Below are 15,602 nucleotides of genomic sequence, written 5' to 3' on the forward strand. Positions count from 1 at the left end.
ACCTATATCGAGAAATGATAAATAAACGATATAAAGACATTGGGAATTAAATCGGTTAGTTTTTCAGATGAGGTTTTTCGAGAAAAATGTTTAGGAATCCTTAATTTTATTATTGGAAGTTTTGTAAAACAAAATTATATCGTAAATCACATTTGAGCTGTCATATTTATTTTTGTTTTATAATAATCATTTCTTCAGTCAATCATTAAAATATTACAATAATAAAATATTTCAGACAATGTTCATGGAAATTTAAAAAAAATAACTATTTACGTCATCTGTGTTTCAATATTTTATGACTTCCTCAATATGTGTCAAGGGGATTTAAAGGATATTCTTCGTACAATTTTTGGTAAACATCCATCATTTTCCTTTTATAATTGTACTTCACACTCAGTGTATTATTTATAAGTAGATAAGGCATACTATTCGGTGAACGAACTTTCGGCCATATAGTATTCTCCAAAATTTCCTGCGGTTCCGGAGTGGGATTTCTAGAAGAAAAAGTATAACACCTGAACATTCGAAAATACCAATACACTCACTGATATTTCACAAAATTGGACCATAACGTGAGCATTCTTCTCATAGTAAGTCTGTCCTGTTCAGGAAATGAGTAGATGTCTTTCGATTCGAAATTGTGGAAAAGATACATCATATCCTCAGCATGCACCACCTTCTCAGAACCTGAAAAATCCATTTACAATTAAGACCAATCATAGAATGAATCGTTATGATATTAGGTTTTATTTTTGATGTCGGTCCCTGCTTGGGCGCCAATAAAGGGTTTTCTTTCCAAGGAAGAGCATTTGACGTTATGTCAGGGCCAACTTATATTATTTTATCGAAAACTAAACGCCCAATACTGAGTGATATTACCAGGTACGTCTGCGCTCAACCAATTCCTTCCCATTTTGCCAGAATATCCGAATATGTAAAAGAAAACGTCTGTGTATTTGGATTGAAGTTGCGCTTGCTTGATAGTTGGTCTATCGAATGTTGTATCGCTGAAATACTGAGAATAATTAATTAATACTCGATTCAAATAGTTTCAGGAAAAAGCGAAATGTCAATCGGTATCACAGAATGAACAAATGTCGTTTATTCCTGGATAAAATTTGATTTTGATTCTGAATAAGCTTGCAGTAGCTGTTTTAGGACCACTTTTCGATGGAAATCGAAGTTATCATTGTAGTAAATAGAAGAAAAATCAGTTGCAACTTACCTTGATAGCAAGAGCTTTATTTTTCCTCAATGAACCCGAAGTGTCATATATTTCCCTTATAATCTTCCCGATTTTTCTCTTAATTTTCACGTCATTTACGTGCATACCCGCTAAAACATAATTTTCCGGGTTTTCATCGTAATGAGCCATCCTTTCTTCGAGGGCCGGTTCTGAAATACGAATTGTACAAATGAAAGACCATTTTTTACGAAGTGAATCTCAACGAACCGTTGCCTAAAAAGAGGCTTTCTTCGGATGTTACACCTAGCATTGTTGGAACCCTGTTGAAATCTCCTTTGAGGAATTTTTGGTAAGGGGCGGCTGTTAAAAATGCACCCTCATGTTTTGGCTCGATGGTACCAGCAAACAGGAAACCAGCCAAGGTGTTATAGTGGCAAGAGAGCAACCCCTGAAACATGAAGATCATGAGGCTGGTTGAATGGCTAAATACTTGAAAAACTCGAAATTTTACACGAATTCCATCAGTTCAAACTATCAGTCCCTCGTCGAAATATGGGTAGGTACTACCCATATCCAGAGTGGGCCATTGAAAACTGAAGATTGGCAGAACAGCACTAAAAACATTCGGCGTAAAAACTCACTTCTCCAAAGACCTCTACCGACGCTGATTTGATCTGTTGAACATCGAGGGTCCTAAAATATCGCACCAATTCTGATGTTGACGTGTTGTCTTCATCTATACTGGAATTAATATGCTTAGCGAAGCCGTAGGCTATTTTCTTGGGATTTCTTTGTAGACCCCAGTTGACCAAGGCTGATCCACTGTTCTGTATTGCACCAATAAACAGACCTGAAGAATTCAATTCACAAGAAGTTTCTGATGATTATCTAATTTGATTCTGCTTAAACCAAGAATTGCGTTTTTGGTTACCTTTAGCATTCGTCCCTAGCAACTGAAAACCAACACTAGCAGCCCCAGCACTTTCACCGAAGATAGTGACTCTATTTGGATCACCACCAAACGCATGGATATTTTCTTGAACCCATCTCAAACCAAATTGTTGATCCTTAAATCCGTTGTTACCCGGGCAGTTCAGGTCTTCAGTTGACAGAAATCCTGAAGGAAGAATTTTCTACAATTCCATTAAACTTAATCCCTGCATTCATATCATACGAACCCAAAAATCCCAATCTGTATCCAACAGAAACGATAACAACGTCATAATCCATGAGGTACTGAGGCCCCAACATTTCAGGAGTTGGAGTTCCAAACACAAAGGCTCCTCCGTGTATCACGTACATCACTGGTAAGGAAACTTTTTCTTCTTCTGTTGGTAGCTGAAATCAAAAGTTCTTTGCTATGTGAAATTGGGGAAATTCTCCCTTAAATAGAACATGTTTACCTGAGGGGTATATACGTGAATGTATAAACAATCTTCACTTTCATTTGGTTGCAGTTTAGAGGTTATCTGTATACACTTCCTATCTTTCGCCTTACTGTCCAGAACACCTTTCCAGTTTTCAATTCTTTGCGGTGGCTAGAATGGAAACTATCAGAGTCACCCTTTTAGAATTAAAGGCGGAATGGCCTTCTACCAGGTAGATAAATCAGCTCTAAGTTTGGCCTTCTAGGCAAACGGATTTATACCTATTCGTTATTTTTGTCTCTGAGGTAGAATTGGCATTATACGGCCTATATATTAGGTAGATAGACCTTTTAAGTTAATTTGCCTTCAAAGTAGATTGGTCTTGTAGGTAAATTGAATTTATACAATTGATTGTATTTTTACCTGGAAGCGAAGATCTCCAAGGGGTGGTTTGGCATAAGGAATTCCTCTGAAAGCGTAAAATGTCCTGTTGTTTGGAGTGACCATAATCTCTCCTCTGACTTTGCCATTGTGAATTTTAACAACTGGACGTTTACAATGAACCTGTTGAATTGATAGTCAGTGCAATTTTTCCCAAATAATAGATACGAAACGCTGTCGATTGAATGGTATACAATTTTTACAAACTGAGAGTGCTTGAAGATATATTTCTGTGCCTTAAGTGAAGTAAACACAAAATAAACTCACGATTAAAACCAAAATCGAGAACACCAGCAATATTAACCTAGACATTTCGCACCACACTGTCGGGAAATATTTGATTATTTATAGAACTGAATTAGTTTTTAATCTAATCAACAAAGATAAATGCTGTTACAGTCTCCTTTCAATACCAATTGAGTCGTTCAACTTGAAGTGCTCATCTGTTATTCGATTAATTTCGTATAGGTATTAATAATGAATGGTATTTCGTTGTTAATCTTGACCTTCGCCATTCGCCGATAGATCTGTTTATTGTTAAATTCTTTGTCGCACGGAGAAAATTGGTTTGATTGACTTTCAACGTCCAAAACATGGGTAGCATTGAGGTTGTTACCTCTGTGACGCAGATGCAATGTGGACTACTCTTTTTATAGAGATTTAAATTATAAAATAGTCAGTGTCGTATAATTGGGAGGGAAAGAAGAAAAACTACCCCCTTGGAAGTATTGAAATGGAAAATAAAAGACGTTGGAAATACTCATGAGTTGCGCATGAGCGCTTTGAGGATTTTTGCTCTTTGATCAAGATATTTCCCAACGTGATTTTTCCATTTGATTAATTTCAAATCAACCTACAGATGTAGAAGTCATCACTTCCCGACCTGAAGATGTTACAGTGATAGCGAAACACCTGTAGTGATTGAATAACCCATGTTAGTGAAAATCATGGATTTCAGTTGATAAATCGAATCAATTCATAAGAAGAGACTTATTTTATGAAAATAAAGGTTCAAATTACTTTTTCATGTATGTTTCGAATATTACTGATCTCTTCAGTGACATGTACAGAAAATTAATTTTGCAGAATACTAGATAAATAGATAAATAGAATTATTTCCCAATGTTCCAGAATCCTCAAAGTGGAATGTTTATTTGCAAATTGAATTCGTTATCTCAAGTATAATGGGATATTTGAATCACCTTATCAAGAAAATATAGTTTGTGTTTTCTGGCGTTTATATGTTAATACCCTCAAAAAAATATTTGCCCTTAAAGATAATATATTCGAAATTGCATAATATATGATGTTTATTGTTATCCTGAGGTTTCATAATTGCAGTATTTCTGATAATTAATAAAGTTATTTATTATCCTCAAATTCAATTAAGATACATAACACCCACAAATATAAAATCAACAAGTGTGTTACGAACGAAATTAAACTACTTCTTTCTTCAGTGAAAATTTCAACATGAAAGTGAAAATAAATATCTTTCAATAAGTGTCCAGGGGTGGAACAGCATACTCGTCATATAATTGTTGGTAACCCTCCATCATCTGCTTCTTCAGGTTAACTTTAACCTCCAAACTATTGTTGATTGACAAATAGGGCATTTCATCAACGTTTGAAATTTTTGGCCAAATGGTACTCTGCAATATTTCGAGACATTCTGGTGTTGGATTCCTAAAATTTGATTAATTAAGACAGTCTCTTGATTCAGTTGAATCGAGAGACTGTTATACTGACTGGTATTTCACGAAGTTTGTCCACATCGTTAACATTCTTTTCATTGTGATCCTATCTTCTTCCTGAAATGAAAATATATCTTTGGCATCGCTTCTATGAAAGATATACATCATCTCTTCTGAATGACAAACTTTGCCTGAAAAGATAGAAGTGCTATGGAAAATTCCATTTTCAAACTCCTCTTGTAGCATTTTGAGATAGCTTCATACCTGGAATATCTGGTGAGGGAAATTGTTTTCCCATCTTTCCTGAGTATCCAAACTCATAAAAGAAAACATCAGAATATTTTGATTGAAGCTGCGCTTGTTTTATTGTTGGTCTTCCGAAACTTGTATCACTGAAAAACTGAAAATAACTTAGAATTAATGTACTATTCTAGGTCATTTCATCACTAATCTATTCGGAAATAATTTTTGGCCTGATTTATTTTCCTTTTTCAAATTTATATGTTGTAAATACCGTTGGCCTTGAGTAAAAGAGCTGTTCTCGAGATTCCAGCCACAAACACTCAAGAATTAACTTTGCGATTTCTTTATAGTCTGAAGCTATTTTATAGCAATTTATTCAATCTCACCCTTATAGAAATAGCTTTATTTTGATGCAAACAACCTGATGGATCATACATTCTTGTTATCTTTTCTCCAACCAGTTTCTTGGTCTTTTGGTCACTTATATGCATATTCGGAGGCACATAAAGTTCTTTGTTCTGGTCAAAATACGCCATTTTATCTTCAAGTGTTGGATCTGGAGAATGAACCATTCAAAAGTCTCATCTTGCTGAAAATCGGAATCTTGATTCAACTCACCTTCAGCTAAGAATAGACTCTCTTCGGAGTTAATACCAAGAAGTGTTGGAACCTTGATGAAATCTCCCTTGATTAACGACTGGAAGGGAGATTTCGTTAGAAAAGCGCCATCATGTTTTGGTTCGATTGTACCAGTTAAAAGAAATCCCTGGTAAATGTCGTTGTAATTTGCTTGAAACCCCTGAAAATTGATTGATTGAGTTTGCATTTCCTTCATTGAATGCAGGAAGCTTCTTCTTGGGATTTATGTCATCCCAGTTGAGGTTTCTGGTATAATGAATGATTTCTCAGATTGTGTCTCAATGAAACAAGTGAGCCAATGAATGAATCAACTCACTTCTCCAAAAACTTCAGCGCAAGCCTTTTTCAATCGTGGAATATCTAGAGCTCTGAAGATTCTCACAAGTTCTGATGTCGAAGTATTATTCTCGTTTATCGTTGAATCGATCTGTTTTCCGAGCTTGTATGCGATATCTTTGGGGCTAGTTTGAAGAGCCCAATTGGCCAGAGATGATCCACTGTCTTGTATTGCTCCAATGAAAAGACCTGTAACATTGGAAACCTTCTATTTTCAAGATTAATATCTTCGAAAACCACTGAATTAATAGGAAATAGTACAAAGATTTTCTTTGATTACTAGCCTTCAGAATTTTCGCCCAACAAATGCAGACCAACGCTGACAGCGCCCGCACTCTCGCCAAAAATTGTAACTCTTTTTGGATCTCCACCAAAGTGCCGAATATTATCTTGTACCCATCTCAGCCCAAACTGTTGATCCTTGAGTCCATAATTACCAGGACAATTCAAATCCCCAGTTGATAGAAAACCTTGAATGAAGAAAAATAGATACAGAAAGTTCTATGACCCTGATCATTCAGAACACAGCCTCCTCACCCAGAAATCCCAACCTGTATCCAACTGTAACAACTACCACGTCGTAATCCATCAAGTATTGAGGACCTAGCTCTTGAGGGGTCGGAGTACCGTAAGCAAATCCCCCACCATGGATGACATACATAACAGGCAGAGAAACTTTCTGTGTTTCTGAGGGTATCTGAAAAAATCTAGAGCATTCATCGACGTATCCTCAGCATACATGAGATGTATCTGATTCTTTTCAGGATAATCAGAGATCTAGAACCTCCAGTTGATTGGACTACGGGACATTTAAACTACTAGGCATTAGATCTATCGGTCATTGCACCTACTAGTCGTCAGAACTACAACTCACTTTAGTTACTTTAAATCAGAACTACCATTATAATTCTAACCAGAGTTTGAAAGTTACCTGTGGTGTGTAAACATGTATATACAAACAATCTTCGCTCTCATTTGGTTGGGATTGTGAGTACAGTTGTATGCATATTCTATCCTTTGCATCGCTGTTCAGTATACCTGTCCAGTTATCAGGTTTTTGAGGTGCCTGCAAGGAGATTCGGGAATGATTATAAAGCTAGAGAATTTGTTATTGTTCACCTGGAAGCGGAGATCTCCAAGTGGGGGTTTGGCGTAAGGTATACCCCTGAACGCGTAGAAACTCCTGTTGTAAGGGGTGACCATCATTTCTCCTTTGATTTTTCCATTAGATATTTGTACAATGGGATCTTCACTATGAGCCTATAAGCATTGAAATTTATATGTGGACTTTGACTCTTAACTTTAAAATATACTATGGTATTAAGAAGCTAGCTTGAGGATAATTATGAGAACTTATTAATTAAACTATAATCAAAAATGTTCACTTTACTGTGTGATGAACGATAAAGTTCAAATAAAAAAAATACTCACATAAGTTGCTAGGAATATGAATATTAGCAAAATTAACCTCGACATTTTGAGCTTGATATACTCGTAAAAGTGATAATAAATCGAACAAAACGTTTATGGAACTGATTTATTGACGATTCTAATCATTTCGTGATTGTATATATAATCCATCATCAATTCAATTTGAAGTGGCCGACTACGATTTGACTAAGTGAATCAGATAGAATAATATTGCCTTTGATTCATTGTCTTTCAATGACTTGATGTATGAATTCAAAATTACTCGACAGTGACACTAATACATGAATTCATTTTGAATTACTTGGACAATTTCAGATTTTTTCAGTTAGAAAAAATTACAGAGAGATTCAATTTAGGTTTTTAGTGGGGTGTAGTGTAACTCGAAGTTGTATAGGGTGGTTCAATAGTTTTAAATATTCCTCCGAAATGTCCCTCTTTGTTTTTGGGAATCAAATTTGTGGAATAAAAGTGGATAATTAAGGTTTAAAATCTTTAATACGTATCTAAAGGTGGTACAGCATAAGTATCATACAAATTTTGGTATTTTTCCATGGTGTCTTTTTGGTAGTCATACTTGACCTCCAAAGTATCGTTTATCAACAAATAAGGTGTTTCATCCACCGACTGAATCTTAGGCCAAATTGTTTTCTGAAGTATTTCAAGCGGTTTCGGTGTTGGATTCCTGTTAAAGAAAATTCTTGTGATTTTATACAACTTGGGGAAACTTTCGATTATCGAATGTTCATTAAACTTACTGGTATTTAACAAAGTTCGTCCACATAGTAAGTAATCGTTTCATTGTGATTCTGTCTTCCTCTGGGAATGAATAAATATCGTTGGAATCTTTCGCTTTGAACATATACTTCAGCTCTTCACTATGCACAACCTTGTCAGCCCCTAAACATAATATGAAAACTCCTCAATAATAATTAATAACAAAAATAATGTATAATAATTAAGTATAGTGAAGAATTGAGGGAATGAATAAAACAGACAAAGAGATAAGCAACTTTGTCAACAATCAAATAGTTATTTATCTGAATGAAGAGTTATACTGTCCTGTCACTCTTGTCATTGCAAAATCTTACGATAAAATTTCATGGAAGTAAATACCTGGCACATCAACGTCCATAAAACTCCTTCCCATCTCTCCAGAATATGCAAATTGGTATAAATAAACATCAGTATATTTCGATTCTAATTCTGCCTGTTTGATGATTGGTCTGACGAAGGTTGTTTCACTGAAATACTGAAATCCAACTCAATTCATGACTCCCAGAGTGAAGATGGCTGCAACTAGCCATGTTCTCCGAACTTTCAATTTACAGGAACCGCAGTAGGCTGAGAGGGAATACGGAAACGTTCGGATTCCTGGCAGCAACCAGTGCATTTCTTGAAAAATATGATGAATAACACTCACCTTTATTGAGAGAGATTCATTTTGATGAAGCGACCCAGATGAATCATAAATTTCCCTTATTTTCTTTCCAACTAACTTTTTAGTTGTCAAATCTTCAATATGCATATCTGGAAGGACGTAATTCTCAGGGTATTTGTCATAATCAGCCATACGTTCTTTTAGGTTTGAATCTGGTGAAAAATTGAAAATTAAACATCACATTCTTTTTGTTGTGGATGGATATAAACAAATTTCTCCCACCTAAAGCCAGAAAAAGGCACTCTTCTGAATTGAAACCAATCAGTGTTGGAACCTGCTGAAAATTCCCTGTTGAAAACTTCTGATATGGAGCCTCCGTCAAAAAAGCTCCTTCATGTTCAGGTTCAATGGTGCCAGCGAATAGAAACCCCCATAAAGTGTTATAAAACCCTCCAATTAAACCCTGAAATATGCCACACACTTATATACACCCAAAAAATCCATATTTTCCCATTTGTGTGTTGTGTAGCTATGAGTTTTACACAAAAACCTTCTTGAATGAATTCCCTATACCATAGTGAAAGTTTTATCAGAATTGGACATTTGGTTCGAAAGTTATGTGATTACAAAAAACGAATTGACAAAAACAAGGACTCCCTACATCTATTATATCCTTAAGTTGACACTTACTGCCCCAAATACTTCAGCGCATGATGTTTTTATCTGTTGTACGTCTAAGTTGCTGAAGAATCTCAAGAGTTCAGACGTGGATGTATTATTTTCTGTGATGGAGCTGTTTATATGGTTTGCAAACTTGTAGGCTATCCCCTTAGGGTTTCTCTGTATGGTCCAGTCCCCCAAAGATGTGCCACTGTCCTGTATAGCTCCGATGAAAAGATCTGAAACGTTCGAGATGAGCTAACAGTTCCCAGTGTAAATCTTCAGGGAGAGTTGAAGGCTGTTTAAACGGATTGGTTAAAAATATTGAAAACTTGCCTTCGGAATCTGATCCCAGCAACTGGAAACCTATAGAAGCGCCACCAGCACTCTGTCCAAAGATGGTAACTCTATCAGGATCTCCGCCAAAACTTCCTATATTCTCCCTGACCCATCTCAGACCAAACTGCTGATCTTTAAAGCCGTTATTCCCCGGACAATTCAAATCCCCAGTGGAGAGGAATCCTGGAACGACACTAGTGAACTCTCGAATCCTTCGACAGTCTAAACAACGCATATCTCACCCAAAAATCCCAATCTGTATCCGACGGTAACCACGATAACATCGTAATCCATCAGAAAATGTGGCCCCAGCTCTTCCAAAGAGGGACTTCCGGCTACAAATGCTCCCCCATGTATAACATACATGACAGGAAGGGATACATTGTCTTCCTGAGTCGGTAACTGGAAAACGAAGACATTTGATGGATTGAAAAGCTAGATGATATGGCTGATTGATCAGTCTCACCTGTGGCGTATAGACATGAATATATAAGCAATCTTCACTCTCATCGGGAAGCAAATCTAAGCTCAATTGCACGCACATTCTATTTTTGGCATCACTGTCTAATACACCCTCCCAATCGTCTGGTTTCTGAGGTGGCTGTGAAAAAAGGATAGCAGTGTGTATTATGAAGTAGTTCTAATGAACGGTAGTTCTTGCGGTCGGTAGTTCTAATGTCCGGTAGGTCATCCATTGAGATATTTCGTTAATGTCGATATCAGGCAGTGAGGAATCTTCTCCGTCATATTTTAAAAGAAATATTGAAGCAAACCTTAACTAACCTGGAATCGAAGATCGCCTACTGGGGGCTTAGCATAGGGTATTCCTCTAAAAGCGTAGAAACTCCTGTTGTTTGGAGTGAGCATGACTTCTCCTTTGACTTTTCCATTGGTAATTTCTATGATAGGATCTTCACCGTGTACCTATAATAAACATCCATATTGTACAGATGAAAACAAAGTTTTTGAACAGTTCGACAAATATTTCATTCTCATGGCCCTTATTCCTTTGATTTTTTCGACTGAAGTCGGCCATTCATAAGAAAAAACATCTGAGTTCATACATTCAAGCTCTCATGGGAAAAATTCTCCCCCAAACCTTTCAATATAAAAATATACTTACTCCAATAGGAGAAACTATGAACATTAACAAAATCAATATAAACATTTCGAATAGGAATTAGTGCAATGAAAAATCTAATGATATTATTGTTCCCGAAATGGAATAGATTTTGTGATGTTATCAATCAAATCTGGAGATAGCAATAATTCTATACCAATTCGTTTTTTTTTTCGTCAGCGAGTATTATCTTTGCCAATTCATGATAAAATCTTATCTTCTAGTAGGTATTGTTTTTATAACGAGGAATACTCTTCCATTCCCATCTTCAAAAGCCTTTGGGGAATGTTGAAAAAATAGCAGTCGATATCTCTGTTATTTTCCGCGTTACAACCTGTAATTTTTCAGGGATTAAAACGTGCTGGCGTATGTCTGGTGTATAATTTCCATCAGAACCGACTGTGGAAATATCGCGCTTAGGGTGTTATAAATCAAACGGAATATATGGAATAATAAATTCCAAAAAATGATATTACAGGGGTGAAAATGTGCCATTCGAATATTGATGATTACTGGAATCGTTTTGGACGCTACTAAACAGGGACAAATTGTTGACAAGTAATGCCTCATTCTCTTCATAGTGGAGTTTCCGAAATTTCTATATTGTGTTTGGAGGTTGCTTTTTGATAGACTCAAGAGCTTTTCCAAGAGTAAAAGTCTTCGGACGGCAGCCCTAACTTTGGTTTATTCGACTGCTTAATATTGTTGTATAATTGTATGGAACCTTGTTATGCTTACCTCTACTAAAACTCTATCTATCTTATACACATGCTATAATTATTGTTTGATGCCAAGGTATAGGTCCTCCTGGCAGAGAAATCAACAGCAACGTTTAGAACTGTGTAGGTTGCAACTTTACTCAACACAGACAAGTGTTCATCGATGAATATACGAGGATGTATTGATATCTAGTTAGCCTACACCATAGACATAGAGACATGGACTGAGCAATGCCAGCATGAAATTGGCTATTTATTAGAAAGAGAGAAAAGCTCGTCGGGATATACCTTTCTCTTTTTTGTTCACATAGAGGTGAGTGTAGACCAATCAAAATTCTAGAAAAAGACAACTGCATTCCCGACGAGTTTTTCTCTCTGTCACTTTTTTTGACCGTATTTCATGCATAGATATAAAGGGAAGGCACAGTCCATGTCTCTATGTCTATGGCCTACACCAGTTCTATGCATAAAAAAATATAGCGTTACCATAGCAACTCATTAGAAGTGTCAGTGTGAAGTTTCAGATCAAAAAAGGAAACCAGAGTTATGCAATAAATTAAAAGAAAAAAGATGTCCACCGAAATTGTGAAAATCGAAAAATTGGAGTATCGAGCCATCATCAAATACCTGTATTTAAAAGGGTTAAGAGGTAAGCAGATTCACGAAGATTTGTTTAATACACTTAGTGATCAATGGCCTATGTATGCGACCGTGAAAAATTGGACTGCAAGCTTCAAAAGAGGTAAATTTTCCATTGAATATGATGACCGATCGGGAAGGCCAGTTTCTGTGTCAGTCCCCGAAAATATCGATGCAGTTCATGACATGATTTTATCAGACCGTCGAATTAGGTTAAAACAGATATCTGAAGCACTGAATATTTCATACGATCGCGTTCATCATATAGTTCGCGTCAATTTGGACATGAGAAAAATTGCTGCAAAAGGATCCCCAAATGTTTGAATGTTGACCAAAAGCGTGCAAGGGTAGAAGCATCACGTTCGATCTGTGCTCAGTTGAAAACGGTGTAGATTTCTTAAACCGAATTGTTGCTATGGATTAGACTTGGGTAGGTACATTTCTACGATCCAGAAACAAGCAGCAATCGATGGAATGGCGACACTCTGGTTCTCCAAGACCTAAGAAGTTTCGTGTCCAAAAATCTGCTGTTGGAAAAGTTCTTGCTTCAATTTTTTGGGATTGCCATGGAGTAATCATGATTGATTTCTTGGATAAGGGTAGAACAATAACCGGAGCTTCTATTCGACATTACTGACTACTCTACGGAAAAAAATTAAAGAGAAAAGACGCGGAAAGCTATCCAAAGGTGTTTTGTTTTTGCAGGACAACGCCCCTGCACACAAATCTCATGTTGCCATGCAAAAAATTCGTGATTTATGATTTGAATTACTAGAACACCCCCCTTATTCACCAGGTTTGGCTCCATCCGACTATCATCTCTTTCCTCAACTGAAAAAAAGTTTAAAAGGTCGTAAATTTTCTGCCAACGAGAAGGTAATAAAAGTTGTGGAGGTCTGGTTTGCAGAGCTAGAAGAAACATTTTTTTGAAAGGTCTAGGGACGTTGCAGGTTCGCTGTAATAAATGTTTCCAATTAAGAGGAGAATATGTTGAGTAATAAAATATTTTGGTCCTATAGTAGGCTAAGAATTTTTCAATATATCCTCGTATAGGTCCTCCTGGCAGAGAAATCAACAGCAACGTTTAGGCGCGTGTAGGTTGCAACTGTACTAAACAAAGACTGGTGTTCATCTACGAATATATACTCTGTTTAAGGGTTATAGAAAGAAATGCAATATTCTGGCGTCTTTTCCAATATTTCGGATAAGCCCGCGCAATTTGAATGTAAATATCTTACTTTTTATAGCAGTAGCGTCTCATCCGTGCCCAGGTTCGGTCCAGAGAGCTGCCGGGCCAAAAATAAAGGGTGTACCACGATTGTCGATACAATAAATAGCCCAAACACTCCAAACCGTTGATATGACGAAAATAGCGACAATATTAAAAACGCGACCGTCGTCGTCGTCCGAGGTCCTAAATCCGCGCCTGGCGGCCCGAGGCCGCGAGTGCGCAGCGCGCCGCAGTGTTGCTACGATTTCCGTCGCGTTTCCCAGCTTTCCTCAGTGCTTTTCCGGTCTCACGGTCGGTGCCCGCAGGCTTCGCAACCACCACGAAGAGTTACGTTGGATTTCGAGCGATTTATGTGCTCCTCAGGACGATGAAGTCGTGACAGGTAAACGTAGTGTTGAGATGCACCAATAGCTTTTGTTTCATCACGCGCCGACCGCCGTCCGACTACGCGAGGTTCGTAAAGGACGAGGGGGAGTGACCGGGTCGCTCTATGCGGCCGAAGAACAAGGAATAACATCGATTTTTTCGACAAGAATCGAGTTTTTCGACCTCAAGGTCGCGTCATTCGTTGGTACGCGCTTTTCGCGACAAAGCCGCAGCGATTCGGGATTTTTCAGCGGGTGCTAAGGCCAAAATTCGCATGAGCCCCAATCGCCTGTCAAATTTCGATTAAAACTCGAAAAAAACAGAATATATTAAGGGAAAATGTTCTATACTCCTCCCAATGTCACATGACCTCGACTTCTGAAGTTATTCACCCTCAAACTCTTCAGAGTTCATATTTCAAACTTCAAAACATCGAAAAACGAAAAAGCTCCTCCTACCATCAAATTTTCCGAAGATACAGCGGTTTTGCAATGAATCCTAAGAAAAACTAAGCAGTCTAAGCCAAGAAAACAATTTTGAATTCAAAATAAAGACTGTATAAACTATGATAACAATGAATAAAAGAATAAAATCGATATGAAAATAATAACTTATTTGAAGGATGACAGAAATCGCACCATGTTACTACTGAGATTAAAAGCCATAAAAAAATTCAAAAATATTCAGATCCAGAAGGGAAAAACAATTCGTCTAAGAGAAAGTAATCATGGTTCTTCATTATGGTCAGCTTATGCAGGCTTCCTCAGAACTAAGACTGAGACTTTTTTAGGTCTTAGTTCTCACAAAACGTCGACTGTACCGACCTATGAAACTGACCTTGAATCAAGTATTTGAGAATAAATTGTTTACTTGCTAGAATAGACTCACAAATATCTCCTTGAGTTGGGAACAAATTTAGTACCTAATTGGCTATCCTACATCACTAAGTGGTTGTTTATTTATCTATTTACATACAAACCCCAACAGAAATACATCCAATTACACACAACAAATTACAATGATATAAAACTAGCTAACACACTTGATAATAGAGAAAAAAACAGTTATGAAATGAAACACAAAATAGTTGTGCGTTGTGCGAGTAGTAAATAAGTACCTACTATAATTATACAAAAGAAAACCGAAAAATTCATCCATATTTATGACATATGTCAGAAGTAACCTTGTTCTTGAAAACCGCCAATGAATATCAATATTATTGATGCCAATTTGCTTGGGGCTAAATACTCAATTACAAAATCAAAATAGTTGTTCCCAGTTAAGGAAATATTGTTCTAAGGAATCAAAAACACAACGCAACTATTCCTTCCCTACTTTTCGGCAGTTCATTGTGTCTTCTTCAGGCTAAAAAAGAATGAAAAAATAACAAAAACAAACAGTGAAATATGACAAAAGAAGAAATAGAACATGAACATAACAATATTTGTATAAATCATGAAAACATCACCCTGTATACACTCATAACAAAGAAAATGACAGTTGAAAGCATTGAAAACACAATAGAATGATGTGTAAAATCAAAGTAGATCAATTTCTCTACCTGATACTATAACTTGGAACGAGAAATAGTTGTTTTACAAAACTTTCCCTAGAATCTTTTCATGAACATCAAAATCATTGAATTATACCTAGCTTTTAACTAAATTGATCGTCAGGTAGTCTGTTGAACTCTAGAAGTTGATAAAAATTTATGCTAAGATTGTGAATGTTGGAAAGAGTGGAAGTAAATTCAGCATTGAGTATTCAGATGTTTTTTCGATGCTTCTCAAGCAACGTTTCATAATGTCTCAGT

The 15,602-nt window shown here is 36.6% G+C and overlaps 3 protein-coding genes across 11 annotated transcripts in view; 1 reads left to right on the forward strand and 2 right to left on the reverse strand.

Annotated features, from left to right (window-relative positions):
* Nucleotides 1-146: 146 nt before the first annotated feature.
* LOC123318409 lies at nucleotides 147-10,988 on the reverse strand. Its single transcript, XM_044905022.1, has 28 exons — nucleotides 10,838-10,988; nucleotides 10,498-10,638; nucleotides 10,181-10,315; nucleotides 9,957-10,116; nucleotides 9,712-9,897; nucleotides 9,406-9,614; nucleotides 8,998-9,178; nucleotides 8,758-8,927; nucleotides 8,451-8,586; nucleotides 8,093-8,234; nucleotides 7,833-8,019; nucleotides 7,026-7,166; nucleotides 6,838-6,972; nucleotides 6,444-6,603; nucleotides 6,191-6,376; nucleotides 5,887-6,095; nucleotides 5,550-5,730; nucleotides 5,318-5,487; nucleotides 2,977-3,117; nucleotides 2,590-2,724; nucleotides 2,365-2,524; nucleotides 2,118-2,303; nucleotides 1,828-2,036; nucleotides 1,454-1,634; nucleotides 1,226-1,395; nucleotides 880-1,015; nucleotides 546-687; nucleotides 147-494 (listed from the first exon to the last, which is right to left on the reverse strand). Exons 1-28 carry the CDS (start codon nucleotides 10,880-10,882, stop codon nucleotides 305-307), a joined length of 4,524 nt encoding a protein of 1,507 aa, XP_044760957.1. The 5' UTR covers nucleotides 10,883-10,988; the 3' UTR covers nucleotides 147-304.
* Nucleotides 4,287-7,493, reverse strand: LOC123319535 (cocaine esterase-like). The gene is made up of 11 exons (XM_044906564.1): nucleotides 7,338-7,493; nucleotides 7,026-7,166; nucleotides 6,838-6,972; nucleotides 6,444-6,603; nucleotides 6,191-6,376; nucleotides 5,887-6,095; nucleotides 5,550-5,730; nucleotides 5,318-5,487; nucleotides 4,953-5,088; nucleotides 4,744-4,879; nucleotides 4,287-4,680 (listed from the first exon to the last, which is right to left on the reverse strand). Exons 1-11 carry the CDS (start codon nucleotides 7,380-7,382, stop codon nucleotides 4,491-4,493), a joined length of 1,689 nt encoding a protein of 562 aa, XP_044762499.1. The 5' UTR covers nucleotides 7,383-7,493; the 3' UTR covers nucleotides 4,287-4,490.
* Nucleotides 10,989-13,630: 2,642 nt separating the features above from the next.
* The window catches only part of LOC123319536 (glutamate-gated chloride channel), a 31,397-nt gene continuing 29,425 nt past the window's right edge, over nucleotides 13,631-15,602 (forward strand). For 4 of the 9 annotated variants that reach the window (XM_044906569.1, XM_044906570.1, XM_044906571.1 and 1 more), the window contains exon 1: nucleotides 13,648-13,805. The gene's annotated coding sequence lies outside the window, so the exon portion shown is untranslated. Of the gene's footprint in view, nucleotides 13,806-15,602 lie in introns of all 9 variants that reach the window. The other 5 variants (XM_044906567.1, XM_044906574.1, XM_044906565.1 and 2 more) reach the window with 4 other exon arrangements.

Source organism: Coccinella septempunctata, chromosome 8 (assembly GCF_907165205.1).
Source record: "Coccinella septempunctata chromosome 8, icCocSept1.1, whole genome shotgun sequence".
In the NCBI taxonomy this organism is placed as follows: Eukaryota; Metazoa; Arthropoda; class Insecta; order Coleoptera; family Coccinellidae; genus Coccinella; species Coccinella septempunctata.

What these genes read in the sequence shown, in the direction of transcription:
- LOC123319535 (XM_044906564.1), bottom strand. Translation starts at nt 7,382, where the DNA reads ATGTCGAGGTTAATTTTGCTAATATTCATATTCCTAGCAACTTAT. An exon ending in TACATGTTTACACACCACAG is followed by an intron (nt 6,604 to 6,837) that starts GTAACTTTCAAA and finishes AGATTTTTTCAG; the next exon opens with ATACCCTCAGAAACACAGAA. An exon ending in ATAAAGCTATTTCTATAAGG is followed by an intron (nt 5,089 to 5,317) that starts GTGAGATTGAAT and finishes AGTTATTTTCAG; the next exon opens with TTTTTCAGTGATACAAGTTT.
- LOC123318409 (XM_044905022.1), bottom strand. Translation starts at nt 10,882, where the DNA reads ATGTTTATATTGATTTTGTTAATGTTCATAGTTTCTCCTATTGGA. An exon ending in TTGGAGATCTCCGCTTCCAG is followed by an intron (nt 6,973 to 7,025) that starts GTGAACAATAAC and finishes ATCTCCTTGCAG; the next exon opens with GCACCTCAAAAACCTGATAA. An exon ending in CGGTAGAGGTCTTTGGAGAA is followed by an intron (nt 1,635 to 1,827) that starts GTGAGTTTTTAC and finishes TTCATGTTTCAG; the next exon opens with GGGTTGCTCTCTTGCCACTA.